This window comes from Nomia melanderi, chromosome 10 (assembly GCF_051020985.1).
Source record: "Nomia melanderi isolate GNS246 chromosome 10, iyNomMela1, whole genome shotgun sequence".
NCBI classification, from domain to species: Eukaryota; Metazoa; Arthropoda; class Insecta; order Hymenoptera; family Halictidae; genus Nomia; species Nomia melanderi.
The window spans coordinates 1470871-1486953 of NC_135008.1; the positions used below are offsets into that span (position 1 = coordinate 1470871).

General features: G+C 42.3%; 2 protein-coding genes across 2 annotated transcripts; both read right to left on the reverse strand.

Moving 5' to 3' along the window:
• Nucleotides 1–535: 535 nt before the first annotated feature.
• LOC116433679 (chymotrypsin-1-like) lies at nucleotides 536–2691 on the reverse strand. The gene is made up of 4 exons (XM_031992041.2): nucleotides 2574–2691; nucleotides 1985–2289; nucleotides 1171–1416; nucleotides 536–772 (listed from the first exon to the last, which is right to left on the reverse strand). The coding sequence occupies exons 1-4, from the start codon at nucleotides 2620–2622 to the stop codon at nucleotides 629–631; spliced, it is 744 nt and encodes a 247-aa protein (XP_031847901.1). The 5' UTR covers nucleotides 2623–2691; the 3' UTR covers nucleotides 536–628.
• Nucleotides 2692–6627: 3936 nt separating this feature from the next.
• On the reverse strand, nucleotides 6628–8213 carry LOC116433588 (chymotrypsin-1-like). Its single transcript, XM_031991829.2, has 4 exons — nucleotides 8146–8213; nucleotides 7474–7772; nucleotides 6992–7237; nucleotides 6628–6865 (listed from the first exon to the last, which is right to left on the reverse strand). Exons 1-4 carry the CDS (start codon nucleotides 8183–8185, stop codon nucleotides 6722–6724), a joined length of 729 nt encoding a protein of 242 aa, XP_031847689.2. The 5' UTR covers nucleotides 8186–8213; the 3' UTR covers nucleotides 6628–6721.
• Between the last annotated feature and the right edge of the window lie 7870 nt (nucleotides 8214–16083).

Genomic DNA, 16083 nt, shown 5'->3' on the forward strand with positions numbered 1-16083 from the left:
GATTGCTTCGAGAGGTTCCACTCTGGGGAATGTTTCAGATTTCAGCAGATATTCGATTTCTATTTATGTTTATTAACTGGAAATAATATCAACATCATTGAATCGTCATAATTTTTATTAAAAATGAAAGAACCGTCGATTTCTATTTATGTCTATTAACTAGAAATAACGTCGACATCATTGAATCGTCATAATTTCAATTAAAAATGAAAGAACCGTCGATTTCTAAAGCTCCACAGATTACGCGTTACAAAACTTCGAGCTCTGATTAGCAATATCTAAAATCCTCGATTCGACAAAAGAGATTTCCATCTGACATCTCGATTCGCAATTTATTTATAGCCACGAGTGTTTCGGATTTAGCAACGAGCTAACTGCCAACGGCGAAATATTTCCTTTATCTCGACAGTATGCGAAGTTTCCAAAACAAACAGCTTAGATACGATCGATCACGTAACTCCCGTTACGTCTTATCCGCCATTAACACGCACAGGGAGCACGATTAAATCGAACAATCGAAGCGGAGGCAAACATCTTAAGGTCAACGTTATATTTCACATATTTCCAGTACAATACAAAGGTTCGTCGTGTTCGCAGTGTCGTCGATTTCGTGATTGGTTCGAGGAGATCATTCGGACATCGCTTTGCGAATGTAGCCCATGCTGTCGGCGGTGCTGCTGAAAAGATCCGGATATCCTTTCGCGCAGGGTACCACGCGAGACGCCACGGCGACCACCTGATTGTTGTAGACCAATGGACTGCCACTGTCTCCCTGAAGAAAATAAGGTCGGACCGTTGATCGAGAGTGAAAATTGGAGTTATCAACCCTTTGCACTAGAGAGGTGACTCTCAGTCGCCATTTTGATTTGACGCGGTAAAACTAAACTCGAGTGCAGAAGGTTGAACCTCCATTATGGATTCTTTTGCAGCCACGTTTACCAAAACTACTTGAAAATTCATTGGAAAGGCAGCTATATTCATAGATCTATGTTTACTTCACCTAGTAGATGCTAGTAAGAAGGCAACGTTTCATTTCGATTGAAGAAACGTTAATGTTCATGTTCATTAAATTGAAAAGTCAAGAAATTCTTAGTAGTTTGACTCGATGTTACAAAGCTGAGTTCCTTGGGATGTGTACATGACGATGAAGCTTAAGTTTTTGATACTTACGAAGCATACGCCAACGTCCACTTTGAGGAACGTGCAGACCGCAGTAGTGATAGTTGGGAAGTAGAAACGGCATTTGCTGAACTTGATCACCTTAATGAACTGGTACTGCATATTGTCTGGGGGAGCAGGGGAGGGGTACGCCGTAAGGCCCCATCCGCTTACAGTGACGTATTTCCCTTCCGGTGGTCTCTCAGTGGCGATATCAATGGGTTTTTGGTTCTCGTTGAACGTGATCGGACGGGCGAGCTGCAACGAACGCGTTGGTTAGACACTTTGGGTTTGAGTAGCTTCGTAGAATTTTGCAAATGAATTATTGTAGGTTGAATTGTATTAATCGCTAAGCTGAATTCTCTTATAAATCATTCCGTTGAATTCTGTTGTGTTATTGACTTAAATTCAAAAGAGAACAATTGAGGAGTCAAATGACCCATGCCTGATGTCTTCTTTTTGCAATTATTAGAAAGGTAACAGATGTTTCTCTGAGAAATTATTAAATTCATTTAGCACTACGCAAACTGAATTGTGAATCAATTGAAGTCTGAAGAGACGCACTCTCGGAGTTTCTGTAGCGAAATTTTAAAGTCAATTGCAGTGCTCGGTAGTTTTAGTGTTAATCTTCTGAAATATTCTACAGTATATTCAGACGTTATAAAAGGAGCTTTCAAGTTTACGAAAATTTACATTGCAATGCATTTTGAAGCTACAACTGTCGCGATCTATAACGTACACGCGAGTAGTTCTCTAGGATCGATAGAATAATAAATTGTAGAGTGAACATCCGTAAATCTAGCGTGAAATGTGCGGACGTCTTTACCTTGATTATACCGACATCCTTGTCAAGGTCGTTCTTGTAGCCAGGGTCATAGGACATAGCCGTGACAGCGTGGACGTCACCGCCGCTGTTGAGATAGATAGTTCCGGTGACGATCGTCACCTCGCTGAGCTTCCCCCTATTGTTGGCAGCTTCCACGCAGTGCGCTGCAGTGAGGATGTAATTGGGGCTAACAATCGCGCCACCGCAGACATGCTTGTTTTTCACCCTCAGGGACGCCATGTAAGGGAACTGGCCAACCGAAGCATTCTTTCCGCCTACTATGCGCTGCCGGTCGTTGGCATCGGCTGGAAAAGAAACGAAGACACATCGAAATCCTTCGATATTTTCTGATTTTCCTATATATATCAAAATCTTTCGATATTTTCTGATTTTCCTATATTTCCATGGAAGAAATGATATTCTATCGTTGCAGAGTCTATTCTTTGAGAAACAGAGTTCCTTTAATAATATTTTTGCGCGTTTCAAAGTACGATACAATTAGAGCAAACAATTATGACGAGTTCTTGAAGACAAATGGTTTAAATGATTGTCTTTAATTTTCAATCTCCAGATGAATAGTGAAACTTACCAAACGCCACGAGCCCGAATAAAAATAGATGCACCCAGTAAGAGAACATGGCGGATATTGTCAGGCTTCTCGTACCGAACTCGATCGCTGTCAGTTTATATACTGCATTGGTACAGAAAGCAGAGATTGCGCGGTATCTGAGGATCGATTAACGATTAGATTGCTTTAGTTGTATCAGGAAAATCATGTTTTGATTACAACACTCAATATTCTGCATTCATATAAATAAACACGTTCGTCAGATTTCTGTCACAATCGCAATTCAGTTTCTCTTATTCCAATAGTTAATTTTTAGATTAAACTATGCACAAAGATTCATTTATTATGTACAGCATGTTATCTACGCTACTGTAATTACAATGTTCCCATGGATTCCGTATTAACGTTAGTTAATAATTAACCCTTCGCACTCCAAGAATTTTCTGCCAAAAATACCCAACACACTTTCTGCTGAGATATATAAAAAGACTGTTTTATCTAAATGTTTCACATATTAATGCATCGCGCAAAATTTAACATTACACATTACACCTCATAATTTTCTGTGCCAAATCGAATGGCGACTGAGAGGCGCCTATGGAGTTCAAAGGGTTAAATTGCTGTCGCTACAAAGTTGATTAACAACCACGTATCCCAATATTGGGGAAAATCGTACGAATTTTAACTGAGATACGCATGCAATTGAAATCAATCGATACGAAACGGATACAGAGAATTACAGATGCATTATCAGTACTTAGCATTCAAAATTAATTAAGCAGATTGCTCGTACACGTCCGTAGATGAAATCTTCGACCCTGTATTTCGGACTTATTATACGAACATTGGTAAAAACGTTTATTTCTGTTTTCAATGAACAAGCATGAATTTTCCTAGTAACAGCTAACGCAACTGTAGGTAGACACGTCGTTTAATTAGACTCGACGAATACGTTTCGCTTGAAAATCAATAAAATTTTAAGTTCCATCGAACAATATGCTATTTCAATCGACAATCTAGCACGTCTACCGTTATCAGTAACCATTTGCATCTCAAGGTTCAGCTTCACTATAATACTATATAAAGCTCTCACTGGTCATTTTCATTAACTGCGATCGCGCTTCTCGTTGACGCTATAGTCTGGCATTATGCTGATTACTTTTCTCTTGTATATCGTCTGCGGTACGTACTTTGCACCGAATATGTCTTATCCAAAAATGAAAATCATTTTAGGAACATCTCGAAGGCGAAACATATATTCCATCCGCGAATAATACAGAATTTTTCTGTAGTCTCATTATAAAAAACACAGATCTCTCATTTTATATTTCCAACCGTTAAATATACGATTATTTACAAATACAAATACAAATGTGCCTTGTGATAACGAATGAATCAATCAACGATTGATTAACCATTTTGAAGCATGATCTTCGACCCTTTGCACTCGGGAGTTTCTCACTAGAAATCCTTAACATTTTTTGACAAGGGGAAATCACCTCCCGAGTGCAAAGGGTTAATCAACCATTCTCTGTATTCAGTTTATCTTCCGTTCTGTCCTTTCCAGAAACATTTCACACCGTGTAATACGATATCCAAGGACAGGTCAGCTTCGAATACAGTTCAAATCGTAATAGGTCACGTTTGTAACAGTTTTACGAGTGATTTTTCAGTGAACGCGGGCGACACAAAGCCGAAGGACCCCGTGAACTCTCAGCTCGGCTGGTTCCCGTACGTGGTATCCGTCAGGGTGGACAACCAACATGTCTGCGGCGGTGCTATCCTCGACAGCACTCACGTACTCACTGCCGCGCACTGCCTGACGGAACACGTGAACAACCCCGGCAGCGTGGAAGTTGTCACTTCCGCTGTTCTCCTGGACCAGGGTGGCGAACTTCATCGCGCCTCTCGTTTCGTCGTTCCACCGGCTTACCCTAAAGTCGACGAACTGGACATAGCCGTGATCAAGGTGTGTCCTTCACGTATTTCGATGTTCGATCGTTGAATCGTTTCTGTAATCGAGTCGCTGGGAAGCCAATGCGATTGAGTAAGAAGGAATAATTGAGAGTGAATGGCTTTTGAAATGATTGTACGATGTATTTAGAAGATGCAAAGAAGGTAATCGAACATTGTTTCTATCGAAGGTAGACAGAGTTTGAAATAATGACGAAGAATTATCTAGATTAGTCGTATACTCTGAATTGAGTTTTCCACTTCTCAGAATGTTCGGCTCTTGAAATGATTATATAATGCATTTAGAAGATACACAGAGAAGATAATCGAACAATGTTTCTATCGAATGTAAAACCTTTTGAAATGTTCACTCAGAATTATTTAGTTTAGTCGTATATTCTGAATTCTTTCCACTTCTCCAATGACGAGTATGAAGTTAATTATAGAACATGTGCAAAATTCGATTGAGGAGATTAAACTGAGAGAGTAATTTTAAATTGAAATTTCAGGTGTCCTTCGGCACTTTCGATAGTAGTGTTAAATTTAGACGATAAACGTTTAAAAATAGTAGGTTACTGATATAAATGCTCTCTTATCTCAGCTGCAAGATCCTATCGTTGAGAATCAGTATCAGCACCGAATCGCACTCAGCCAGGTCAAGCCGCCGACGAACACTTACGCGTTATTGGTCGGATGGGGGGAAATTCCTAATTCCAAACCACCACGACTAACGAACGCACAGCAGTACGTGTACATTTGGATCATCGACACTGATAAATGCAACGCGTACTATCAGCGCGAGCATGGACAACATATCTGTACGTCGACTAGGTCGAATTACGGCGTTTGTCCAGTGAGTAAACGAAATCACCAATTCTTCGTGATTGTTATTTATATATCTTTTTATATCATTAAATTTACAGACCAGCGGCGTATGAAAGAAATTCTGTTTCGATTCACTTTGAGATTAACGCTAGAACTACCGAGCATTTAACCCTTTGCAAAGTTTTTCACAGATGAATTAATTCACAGATAATTCACAGATAAATTAAGCAACAAAGCTATTTTAATTAAATATTTCACATTGCAATACAAAGTTTAATTTAAAATGGCAAATATTCAACTTCATAGTTTTGCTTTGAGTGCAAAGGGTTAATACGATTAGCATGTAATACTCATAAAAATTGTAGCAATCGATTATGCTCAGTTTCTTTAGATATTCATTGCGGTATTCAAATGAAACTATTTACTTTCAAAATCATTTGGAACGTTCAATGCTTCTAAGATATCAATAATTGCGAAACAAACAAGAAACCGGTTGTTAAAATGATAACTAATTGATTCCTTGATTAACTAGAAATCTCTGTCATCCATACAATTTTGTGCCACATATGTAAAATTGTGAAAGTTTGTCACTAGTCAGTAACGATCTCATTCTAGTCTAAGAGATCGCGATTCATACTGAACCAACCGTAATCCGATGATCACCGATATCTAGACTCCATTTTATTTAATGTTGCTTTTATTTGTTCAACCAGGGCGACAGCGGGAGCCCACTGGTTCTCAACGACCAAGTCATTGGCGTAACATCGCGCGGTTTCTGCGAGAAAGGCCGGCCAGATCTTTTCGTACGCGTTTACGACAACCTGGCCTTTATCTACAACGCGCTGAAATCTTAACAGATACACGGCGATACGGATAATCGATATTTGCGACAGGATTTTAGGAACGTCGTTCAATGAACTATAGATTTACTTCATTCGTTTGAGTGCTCTTTTTATGCTCAATTATTTATAATACATAATTTAGTCCCTTAGAAGCCAATATAATTAAGTCCAGAAAGTAAAAATCATGAAAATTTATGGTTGCTTATCAAATGATTATACAACGTATTCGGAAGCGATAAGAGGGGTTTCCTGATCTAGAGAAAAACGAAGGTAAATCCTTGAACAATCGAAAAGAATTTTGTTTCCATGGAAACTGACGAAAATTAGAAAATATTAAGACTTAACCGCCTTGACTTCTGCGACTCAATTATTCGAAGAATTTGGGAAGATAGTAAAGATAACATGATTTTAAATGATACGAAGTTGTGATCAGTTATACTTTATTATGTAGAAAGTATTGTAAACTGGACGGTTGTATATGCGATGAGTACAGTATTTGGAAATAAATATTTAAATAGTGAATGAATCACGCGAATGATGCTGTCGTCGTTAATATGCCATTGCTGTTTGAATGAACTCGAGACTGTCGTAGACACTAGTGAAAATATCCGGTTGTCCACGGGCGCAGGGAACTCCTCTTGACGCGACACCAGCGACTGCATTGTTGTAAACAAATGGATCGCCACTGTCACCCTAAAATCAACAGAAACACAAGGATGAGCTAAATTTCATAATAAAAGTCTGCAGTATAGTTATAAGTAACATATTCTATCAGCGAAGCTTTAGAAGCCGAGATTGCGAGGATTTGTTCACACTTACGAGGCATGTACCGCTGTCGGGGCCGTTTAAAGTGCAGATCTCGCTAATGATGAAGCCAGAAGTTTGTTTGCAGACCATTGTGTCGATTACTTTGACGGACAGGTGTTGCTGGGAGCTCGACATCGCGGTTGGCGGGGAAGACGTGCCACCCCATCCGCTCACAGTGCCGTAAACGAACGCCGGCGTTCTGTCGCTGGGAAGCGCGATCGGCTGTTGATTCGCGTTGAAATTGATTGGCTCGGCAAGCTGTAACATTCGACGAGTTGTCAAAATTAAAAGAAATTGTTAACGACTGAATCAACGTAATCTGTTTCGAGCTTTCGTAGATGCACGTCCTATCAAATTCGGCGATTGCGTTTTCAGTTTCATTAGTCCCGAAGATTAACTTCGATTTTCTTGGAATTTGATGTGTAAAACGGATATTCGAACGAAAGATTCGTTTAGTAAAGGGTTGATCTGATATTGGAAAGCACGATAAATACCTTGATCACGCCGACATCTTTGTCGAGATAGTCAGGGTAGTAGGGATGAGGGTAAAGGCCAGCCACACGGTGAGTCTCGCCGCCCTGGTTCAGATGGATGGTTCCAGTCACCACTTCCACATCTTCCGTTTTATTGTTTGCATTCAATATACAATGCGCAGCGGTGATAACATGGTGATTGCCGATGATAGCACCACCGCAGAATGGTTTGCCCTTTAATTTCAGATACACGGTGTACGGAAACTGACCGGGTTGACTGTCTCTGCCACCGACCAGCTGCTCGCGACCGTCCGCGGTTACTGAAAAAGTTCAATTTTAATCATTAGAATCGATTGAACCTTTAGATATCCAATTTTTTTTTAACATTATTTAGGAAAGTTTAAGTTGATTTCAACTCGTGCAATTATACGAATAAGCATTGTAATACTCTGGCTTCGAAGCTACAATTTTCGCGATTTATATGAATAAATACGTAATTTCTTAGGAACAATATAATGAAGTGTGGATTAATCGTCTGTAAATCTAGCGTTAGATAGTCACAAAGAAAAATATAAAACAATGGTTAAAAGAAAAGTTCATATATCTTTTCTATATTTAATTAACTAACTTATTTTATACAAGTTTTTGTACATTTTATACTAAAATAATTAAAAATCGACTTGCGACACTCACCGAATACGACTAAGGTTAATAAAGAGAGAAGAGAATACATGGTTGTGATTAACACCGACTCTGTTAGTTTGATATTAAGTAATACTGACAAGAATCATGAAGGAAGTCTTTATATACTCCTTGTACGATTATAATATCATGAGAGAGGCGCATGGTTTCTAGTGATAACACCGGAAATATACCCTACTGGCCAGACGATTCATTGATGTCTGGCAAGTGATAGCCCCACCAACCACTTGTCTACGACAAAAGGAAATATTCCTTAAACCGCTAATAATATTTACGTATCATTCGTGAGCCATTGGGAACGAAGATTTCTTGAAATATACAAAACTCTCAGCAGAAAAGCTAACTTATAGATCAATTGCTTAAACAATAGAAAGAAACAGAAACTACACGCTCTCTTGCTGTTCGAGTAATTAAATCATTCGTTTGCAACTTCATTTCATCTCGCCGAAATGTCGATGTTCGTCTGTAAAGGATGAAGTCGTCAGATTGCTTTTTTAAATAGTTATCAGATTCCCGTGGCATGATTCATCTCATTGTTCAGGATGAAACGTGTCCGAGGCGTAAAAATGTCGATGATTCTCGAAAGGAATCGGACGTTAAACGCATTCGAATTCTTGTTTAAAATGCTCGACCGGGGGGAAATAATGATGCCGAGCACGATAGTTCGCGTGCGGTTGGCAATAGCCCAGATATACTTGCATAATCGTGGGAAGGAATGATTTAAGCCTATTCGTTTTACATGTTTCGCCGCTGATATCGTCCGCGGCCGCGGCGGTTCTTAAATTAATGATCCACTCGGTCCGCGTCCGTTGACAGACGCATTAACGATAAATCGACGCCGCGACTCTAGGTAAACACGTGGGAAAGCGGAGGGACGCGTATCCGTGTAGTACTGTTAATTTACGTGTCAATTGCGAAAGGTGTTCGGCTTGCGAGGCCGTAAAACGGTTGGCGCGAGTGCGTGTTAACGATAATAATATCAAATTAACGGAAGACGACTCATTCCGAGGGAACACGGTCTTCTTGTTCCGTCGATGTCGCGGCGAATTGAATTAAGAACGATGGGACATTATTTATGTAGAATCGAGTAGAAATATTTATTAACGCGTCAATTGCGAAAGGTGCGAGACCGCAAAATGGTTGACGCGAGTGCGTGTCGGCGATAACAGTGTCGAATGAACGGGAGATGACTCATTTAGGAGAGACACGATTTTTTTTCGCTTCGTTAGTGTCTTGCTTCATTGAATTCGGAACGACAGGATGTTGTTAATGTTGAGTTAAGTAGAAATAATTATTAACGTGTCAATTGCGAAAGGAAAATATTACTGACACAGTAACGATGAAATATAATAATATGTAATTTTCTGAGATATTATGGTTGTTCGGATAAATTGATAGATGTAATTGTTACGAATGATTTAATTAAGTGTTACAGATACAGGATAGGATTCGTTTAGTATCCTTATCCCATCGTTGATCCAGCGGGTGCACGGCTGGGACGCTAGATGGCACGCGTTACTTATATTCGGAAGGATAATAACTTCCGTCACAAATAGACTCAATCCTTGAAAAACCAAATCTCAAACATTTAAGAATAATAGATAAATTCTGGAAAGAAACCAACATCAAGATGTAACAAACAAAATAAAACCAAACTCCCCAAATAACGGCTGACAACTAAGAGAAACAAAACACCACTAAAAATAGTAAGCTAGTAATAAGATATTGTAACCATGTATACTGGACAATAGACCATAAAAGGTTCTAAGCCTCTTTTCAATAAAAAAAAAGGATAATAACTTTTCGATTAATAATAAATACTATTTCACATTATTCATTTTTTACAATTTTGTATCTACGACTAAGTATCTATGATTCATTACAGATTTATCCTCTTTCAAGTTGAATAGCTCGTTAATTGGAATTCTTATCTCAACGCCACAATTAACGGATAAGAAGATCGAGACGTGGGATTAATTTTCTCAAGTGTTTCTGTCTCGGCGGACATTTCCTCGATTTCCATTGGCACGTAAGTACAATGTTCACGAAACTGAGTCAAGTAAATACACGGTTCCTAGAAGGATAAGATTACGCAAAAAATAAAATGGCGGTTGTAACGGAACGCGCGTTTCTCGAGAAAATTTCGTGCGAAGCGTGCGAACGGTGTTCTCCGCGCGATACGTTACTTCAAAGTCACCGTGTACATTCATCGCGGGCAATCAATAGAACTCTCAATCCTCTAATGTTCTTCCGGATATGTGAAGATTGAACTTTATCTGAACAATTGCATCTAACACCCACTCGGCCAGGGAGAATCCATTACACGCGAGCAATTAGTAATATATCGCTGTCAAGAAATAGTGTTACGTTTCAATATATCGTGCACGCTGGGTTCATTAAATATCAATGCCTCCGCGGTAATTAATCACGCATCGATTCTCACAGATAATCGATTGGCAATATTGTTAGATACACAGAACGGTGGAGAACGGTGTCAGTCGCGGGCACGATCCAAACGCGGCCCCGTAAAATGGCCGGCGAACGAGAGGGACGCTGGGAACTCGATTAACCAGAGGAAAATCTATTTCGAAATGCATTTCGGCTCATTCCGTGACAGTGATTTAACAAACGAATTAGTTGAAGGATCTTTGTACTCCGTAGTACCACGAAATGAATGAAATCAGATCCGATTTATCAATGAAATCCTTATATAAGCTTTTACGCATCGCGCTCTTTCAGAAATTGGAGCTCATTGGCCAGTCATATCGCGAGGCATTGTGAATAATCTATAAATTAAAAGATAACAATGGTTGTTGTGTCCTCTATATTTATTAAGCGAAGTGCACAGCTGTTCACCCCAGAAAAACTCTCGTTTTTAACTAACTTTAACGATTTTCCTTATAAGGACCACGAAACAATGTATGGGAACTATTGAACCGAGCGTTTCGATCGGTTTAATTAAGTATAAAGCAGACGCGAACGATCATTCCTTCACGCAGGTTACCTTTCATTCAGCTGAACTTTCGATGACACACGCGCGGCACGCCGATCGGCCGTTAGCCTTATCTATCTTTGCATTCGGTTTTACGACAGTTCTTTTACACTGTTCCGCCAATGAGCACCAATCCCGCGGCGGATAAGGCATAGATTTTATAGCCACTCGTAGAAAGGAAGGTAACTCCTCCTTTAAGACAGGGAATATGCGCCGCGCCATAACAAAACCAAATATCGACGATTAGGTGGAGCAAACCGGAGGAAAACGTGCGAACGCACCCTACCCTCGCGCTTTTCGCTCTACTCGGCCCGCAAGCCTTACAGAATATCAGAGGAGCTTCGGTTATTCACCGCAGGAAGCCGACAGTTGATAATTGAAGTCAAAGTTCAAATCAAATAATCAAAGTTCAAACAATCAAATTCAAATGATGAAAATTCAAACAACCAAATTCAAACAATTAAAGTCCAAATAACCAAATTCGAATGATCGAAGTTCCATAATCAAATTCAAACGATCAAAGTTCAAAGTTCAAATCAGACGATCTGACCAACCACTAAGTTATCGTCGAAAGGCCGCCGAATTTCTTTCTGCACCTAACAGACGCGTTACAACGCAGCATTCGTTCGTTTTTAAACCCAGACGAGCAGCAATTGGGTAGCAAGCAGGAGCGTTCAGCTTGTAAAATTTCCTCGAAGCTGAATAAAGCGAACAGTCGTTCGGTCGGCGTAAACGCAGCATAACGCGAACGCCGCGGCAAGCCGGCGCGCGGGGCCAGTTCCATTCACAGTGGCCGGAGATGACAGAACGATGGACGGGCTCTATTGAGCCTTTACTAGGAAACGGTGCTCAAACATTTGGTTTGACGCGTCCGCGACGGCGCATAATGGCCGTTCGCTCATTAGGAGGACAGGTTGGAGCCCCGATGCCACCGTTCACGCGCGACCAGTGAAAAGCGTCCTTTCCGCGCGTCCACCCTCTAGACAAGGGCATTGTGGGCCCAACGGTCCGTCAAAGACTCGATTCTCCTCCGTCGCGGACCTATCTAGTCGCGGACGCGCGGTGTTACTGTTCCCGTAATTGAATAATCGCGGTCTACCTGGAATTGCTCGCGAGTGATTTGCTGACGCGCAGTGGAACATCCTGAATTTTCTATTCGCGGTTGAATGATAGCGCGTGACGCGGTGGAAATAGATGAATTTCAATTGGAAATTAACGCTGGAACTACCCAGGGTTTAGCGTGATTAACGTGTTATCCTTATAAACATTGTAGCGATGTTGTCTTCGAATTCTAGAGGTGTTTATGGTACTACTCGAGTGGAACTGGTTTTCGTTTCGGATACCGAACGCTTTTAACACTAGAACTACCGTTAAAAGCATTCAATAATTCAAATGATCTTGAAGATAAATAGTTTCATTTGAATAGTGTAATGAATGCCTAAAAGAACAGGCAATAATCTATTGCTATAATTTTTTTATGGATCACATATTAGTCGTATTAAATGCTCGGTAGTTCTAGTGTTAACGATTTCGACTGGTGCGATAGTTCTGTCTTGCACATCTTCCTACTTTGTTATGCAACCTCTAATCTCCCAAGGCTTCTTCAACTAAATCCCATTGTTCCATCGTTCGAAGACCAGTCAAACATATCGTACGTTGCAAGGAACCTGGCACTCTCTAAGTGGTCAGATTCGAAGGCGCACTCCGCGAATTTTCCAACCAAAAATTGTATTCTCGGAGCGACTGTATCCGCGGTATGACGTCACGAGTGCCAGATTCCCAGGAACTGACGGTAATTGTTCCGGGCTCACGATCGTCTCGAGCACAGCGCTACGCCAGGGGTGAGATAGGGCAACGGGTATATAGCGTTACTTCGACCGGGGCCTCTTATCTCTACCACCGGAATGGGGATTACTATGTTTCTATGGAGTACAACTTGTTAGCCGATAACTCCGCGCCGATAACCGGGGGGTTACGGACGGGCACTCGCGAACCGATTCGCGATAATCATTCATTAGGAAATACTCAAACCTTTCGCACCTCGCGCCAGCCGTGCGCGCGTGCGTGTGTCCTAGCGAGGCAGAGAGACCCACGGAAAAGGGAATAACGCGAGGTGCTTCGAGCAGAGTTACGGACCGTGTCGTTAATGACGCTCACCTTTAAGCCGACTGCGCCGTAACGAGTTTCCCCGTCGAATTTAATACGGCCGCGCCGCGCCGCGCCGGCCCGCTCTACGCGCGCGCGATCGAATTTTACACCTGTTTATCTGTACCGAGGTAAATCTGAAATCGACCGTGCGGCCCCGGTTACCGTTGCGCCTCTCTCCGCCGCCGTCGATTTACGATTATGCAACCTACCAGCGGAATCAGACGTGTTACCGACTTCCGGAGTCGGCCGAGCCGCGCTGGCCGACGGATACTTTATTCAATGAAGTCGGCGCGATGCGATGAACCCTCTTCCCCGGCCTACCAGAGCGAAGTGTGGGTATGCACCTAACAAGTATACCCGGCTACCCGCGCGTACCGCTAACCGGCAGGCGATCATTTCACACGAACCGAACCGGCGAAAAATGCCAAATGGAATTCTACGCGCGATGATTAGATTGCGGGTGATTGTGCGTTTATAGAGGTCGCCGCCGCGAAGAATTCTGGGCTGTTAAGCCTTTCGCGAAGCGTACGAGGGGATACTATGTGTTCGACGCCGAGATGCGAGGTGTGTTTATAATGGTAATCGGTTTGAATCGTATGGCGGGGTCGATGGAGGGAATACCTGTTTTCCGTGATGATTTTGAAGGTTTCTTTGAATTCTTTTGATTCTTTGAAATATAGAAAACGTTGGTGAAGTTGAATTATACGTGAATTGATTGAATAATAGGAAAACGGAATTTCGTACTGTTACTGTTCTAGTAATTCAATCGAACGTCGAGATTCTGCGAGTTAGATCTGTTGGGTCTCAGATTTGAGAAGCTCGAATCGTTATGAGAAATCTTTGTAGATTCCTTTCTGCTGAGAACATTGTTTCCACTGTATTTTGATGAGTGCTGATTCGCCAGTCAAGTCGTCAATTACTGTTAAATTAATTCTCTCGATGACGTGAAGTCGTTAGTATTGAAGTTTAGATCCGAGATTCGAGATGAAACGAACTATGGAAAATGACCTTCCATTTCACCGAGAAAATTTCCATATTTTGACGAGCGGCGATTCACCGGCGGACGTGTCAATTAATCCAGAAAGTAGGAGAAAAATTTAGCGTGCCCGAGGGGCTCGGGTACACGCCGGCATTGTGTCCAGTGAGGTGTGAACCGTGGGTGAATGAACTTGCACCAGTTCCAGCGAAGATAGCGCGCAACCTGCCGACCGTGGACCACCTATAGCGCCTCGGGCCTAAACACCGAGAACCGAGAGGTGGACTCATTCAGGCGGTCGTCGCGGCTGAAATTCCCGGTCGACGGTAATCTTCGCCGGGGACTCCTCTCCGTGGAATCCACGGGATTCCTGCAGAGGTTCGCGGTAACCGGCCATAAAAATCGGATTCTTTCGAAAGGCCAGAAAACGCAACCCCTTCCTGGACTGCTCTCGCGAGATCAATCAGCGATGACCTCTGACTGGACGCGTTGCGTTCCGAGAGACGAGTCGAGGTCGACTGTAAAACTATTCGAGCCATCTGACGGAACGATCTGATACTCGAACTAATTTATTAGCGAAGCTACTTTTCCGAATCTATTACCATCGTGATTACCAATTAGTACTGTCGAAACTACTTTTGATTCATTATTATCAGAATCACCTGTCCATTAATCGATTACCATGAACACTACTTATCGTTTACTTATCGTTTCACTTTCTACGCTCCAAACACCTTCGCTCTCAATTCCCGCTGTTGCAAAAAGAGAACAATAGTCCCATAAGATTTCCCATCGAAGAAAAGAACGGATCACGCGTCGAATTGAAAGTCGCTGCGGCGAGAGGCCAATTAACCGAGCGTCGAATCGGTGCTCGCTGAAAAATGAAGTTGAAGTCAAAGAAAGAAGCACCACCGCATCCTCGAGCCTTTAATACGCTCGCCGTACAAAATTGTGCATTAAGATACCGATCTTTACGAGAGGTTCTAAATAAAACTTCGATGTTTATCTCGGCGAGGAAGTTTTCCCCGGGACAGGCGCGCAGTTGGCAATTTGATCAAAGGAACGTCTTCCTAGGCGCAATTCCGGCTAACTGACGTCTTATTCAGGATTACTATTTTCGTAATGGCGCGATCATACACTCCGCCGTAAAAGATTCTCCTGTTTCCCTTCCAGTGTTTATGTCGTTCGCGGTTCGATCGGCGGCCGTCCCGAGGTGCCCGTTAAAATCGAATGGGATCGTTTTACACGAAACACGGCGCGCGATCGTCGCCGGGAACATCGAAAATTCGCGGGAACGGCCGCCGGATACTTTCAGCCGGGCCTGTACACCGACGATTCCTCACGACTTTCTTATCTGCGCGTTATAAAACGAGGAAGACGTATCGGTATATCTCCCGGCGAGAACACGTCTTCACTACTTAAAACGCGTGGCCGTTTAATACATGTATTTTCCGGAAAACGGCAACCTACCATCAACTCCCCTCCGCAACGGAACCTACCTACCGGCATCCTCTGTCGCGCCGAGTCGCGACGCGTCGGCATCTTTTTGAAGATTATCGCCTCCGCGACAGTTCATAAACACCGGCAATAAACGCGACGCATTACGCTCCATTCTCGTCGGCTTTCCCGAGCTTTCATTCACTGAACCGCTTCAAGGTTTCCGTGGTTTTCCAGCTGCGCGCCGCCGCGAAGGAGATCGCATCTCGCGCTGTTCTACGGAGGAATGCGGCAGACCTGCCATTTTGTCGCGAGAGACGCGCGGTCATTCGAACGCTGGGGACATTGACGGGTCAACTGAATTTAACGGGAGAAC

Bases quoted from the DNA above. Each gene is read 5' to 3' on its own strand.
- LOC116433679 (XM_031992041.2), bottom strand. From the start codon at position 2,622: ATGTTCTCTTACTGGGTGCATCTATTTTTATTCGGGCTCGTGGCGTTT. The intron at 2,290-2,573 runs GTAAGTTTCACT...TTTCTTTTCCAG, and splicing joins ATTCGGGCTCGTGGCGTTTG to CCGATGCCAACGACCGGCAG. The intron at 773-1,170 runs GTAAGTATCAAA...TATTTTCTTCAG, and splicing joins TGGACGTTGGCGTATGCTTC to GGAGACAGTGGCAGTCCATT.
- LOC116433588 (XM_031991829.2), bottom strand. From the start codon at position 8,185: ATGTATTCTCTTCTCTCTTTATTAACCTTAGTCGTATTCG. The intron at 7,773-8,145 runs GTGAGTGTCGCA...GAACTTTTTCAG, and splicing joins ATTAACCTTAGTCGTATTCG to TAACCGCGGACGGTCGCGAG. The intron at 7,238-7,473 runs GTATTTATCGTG...CGAATGTTACAG, and splicing joins AAGATGTCGGCGTGATCAAG to CTTGCCGAGCCAATCAATTT.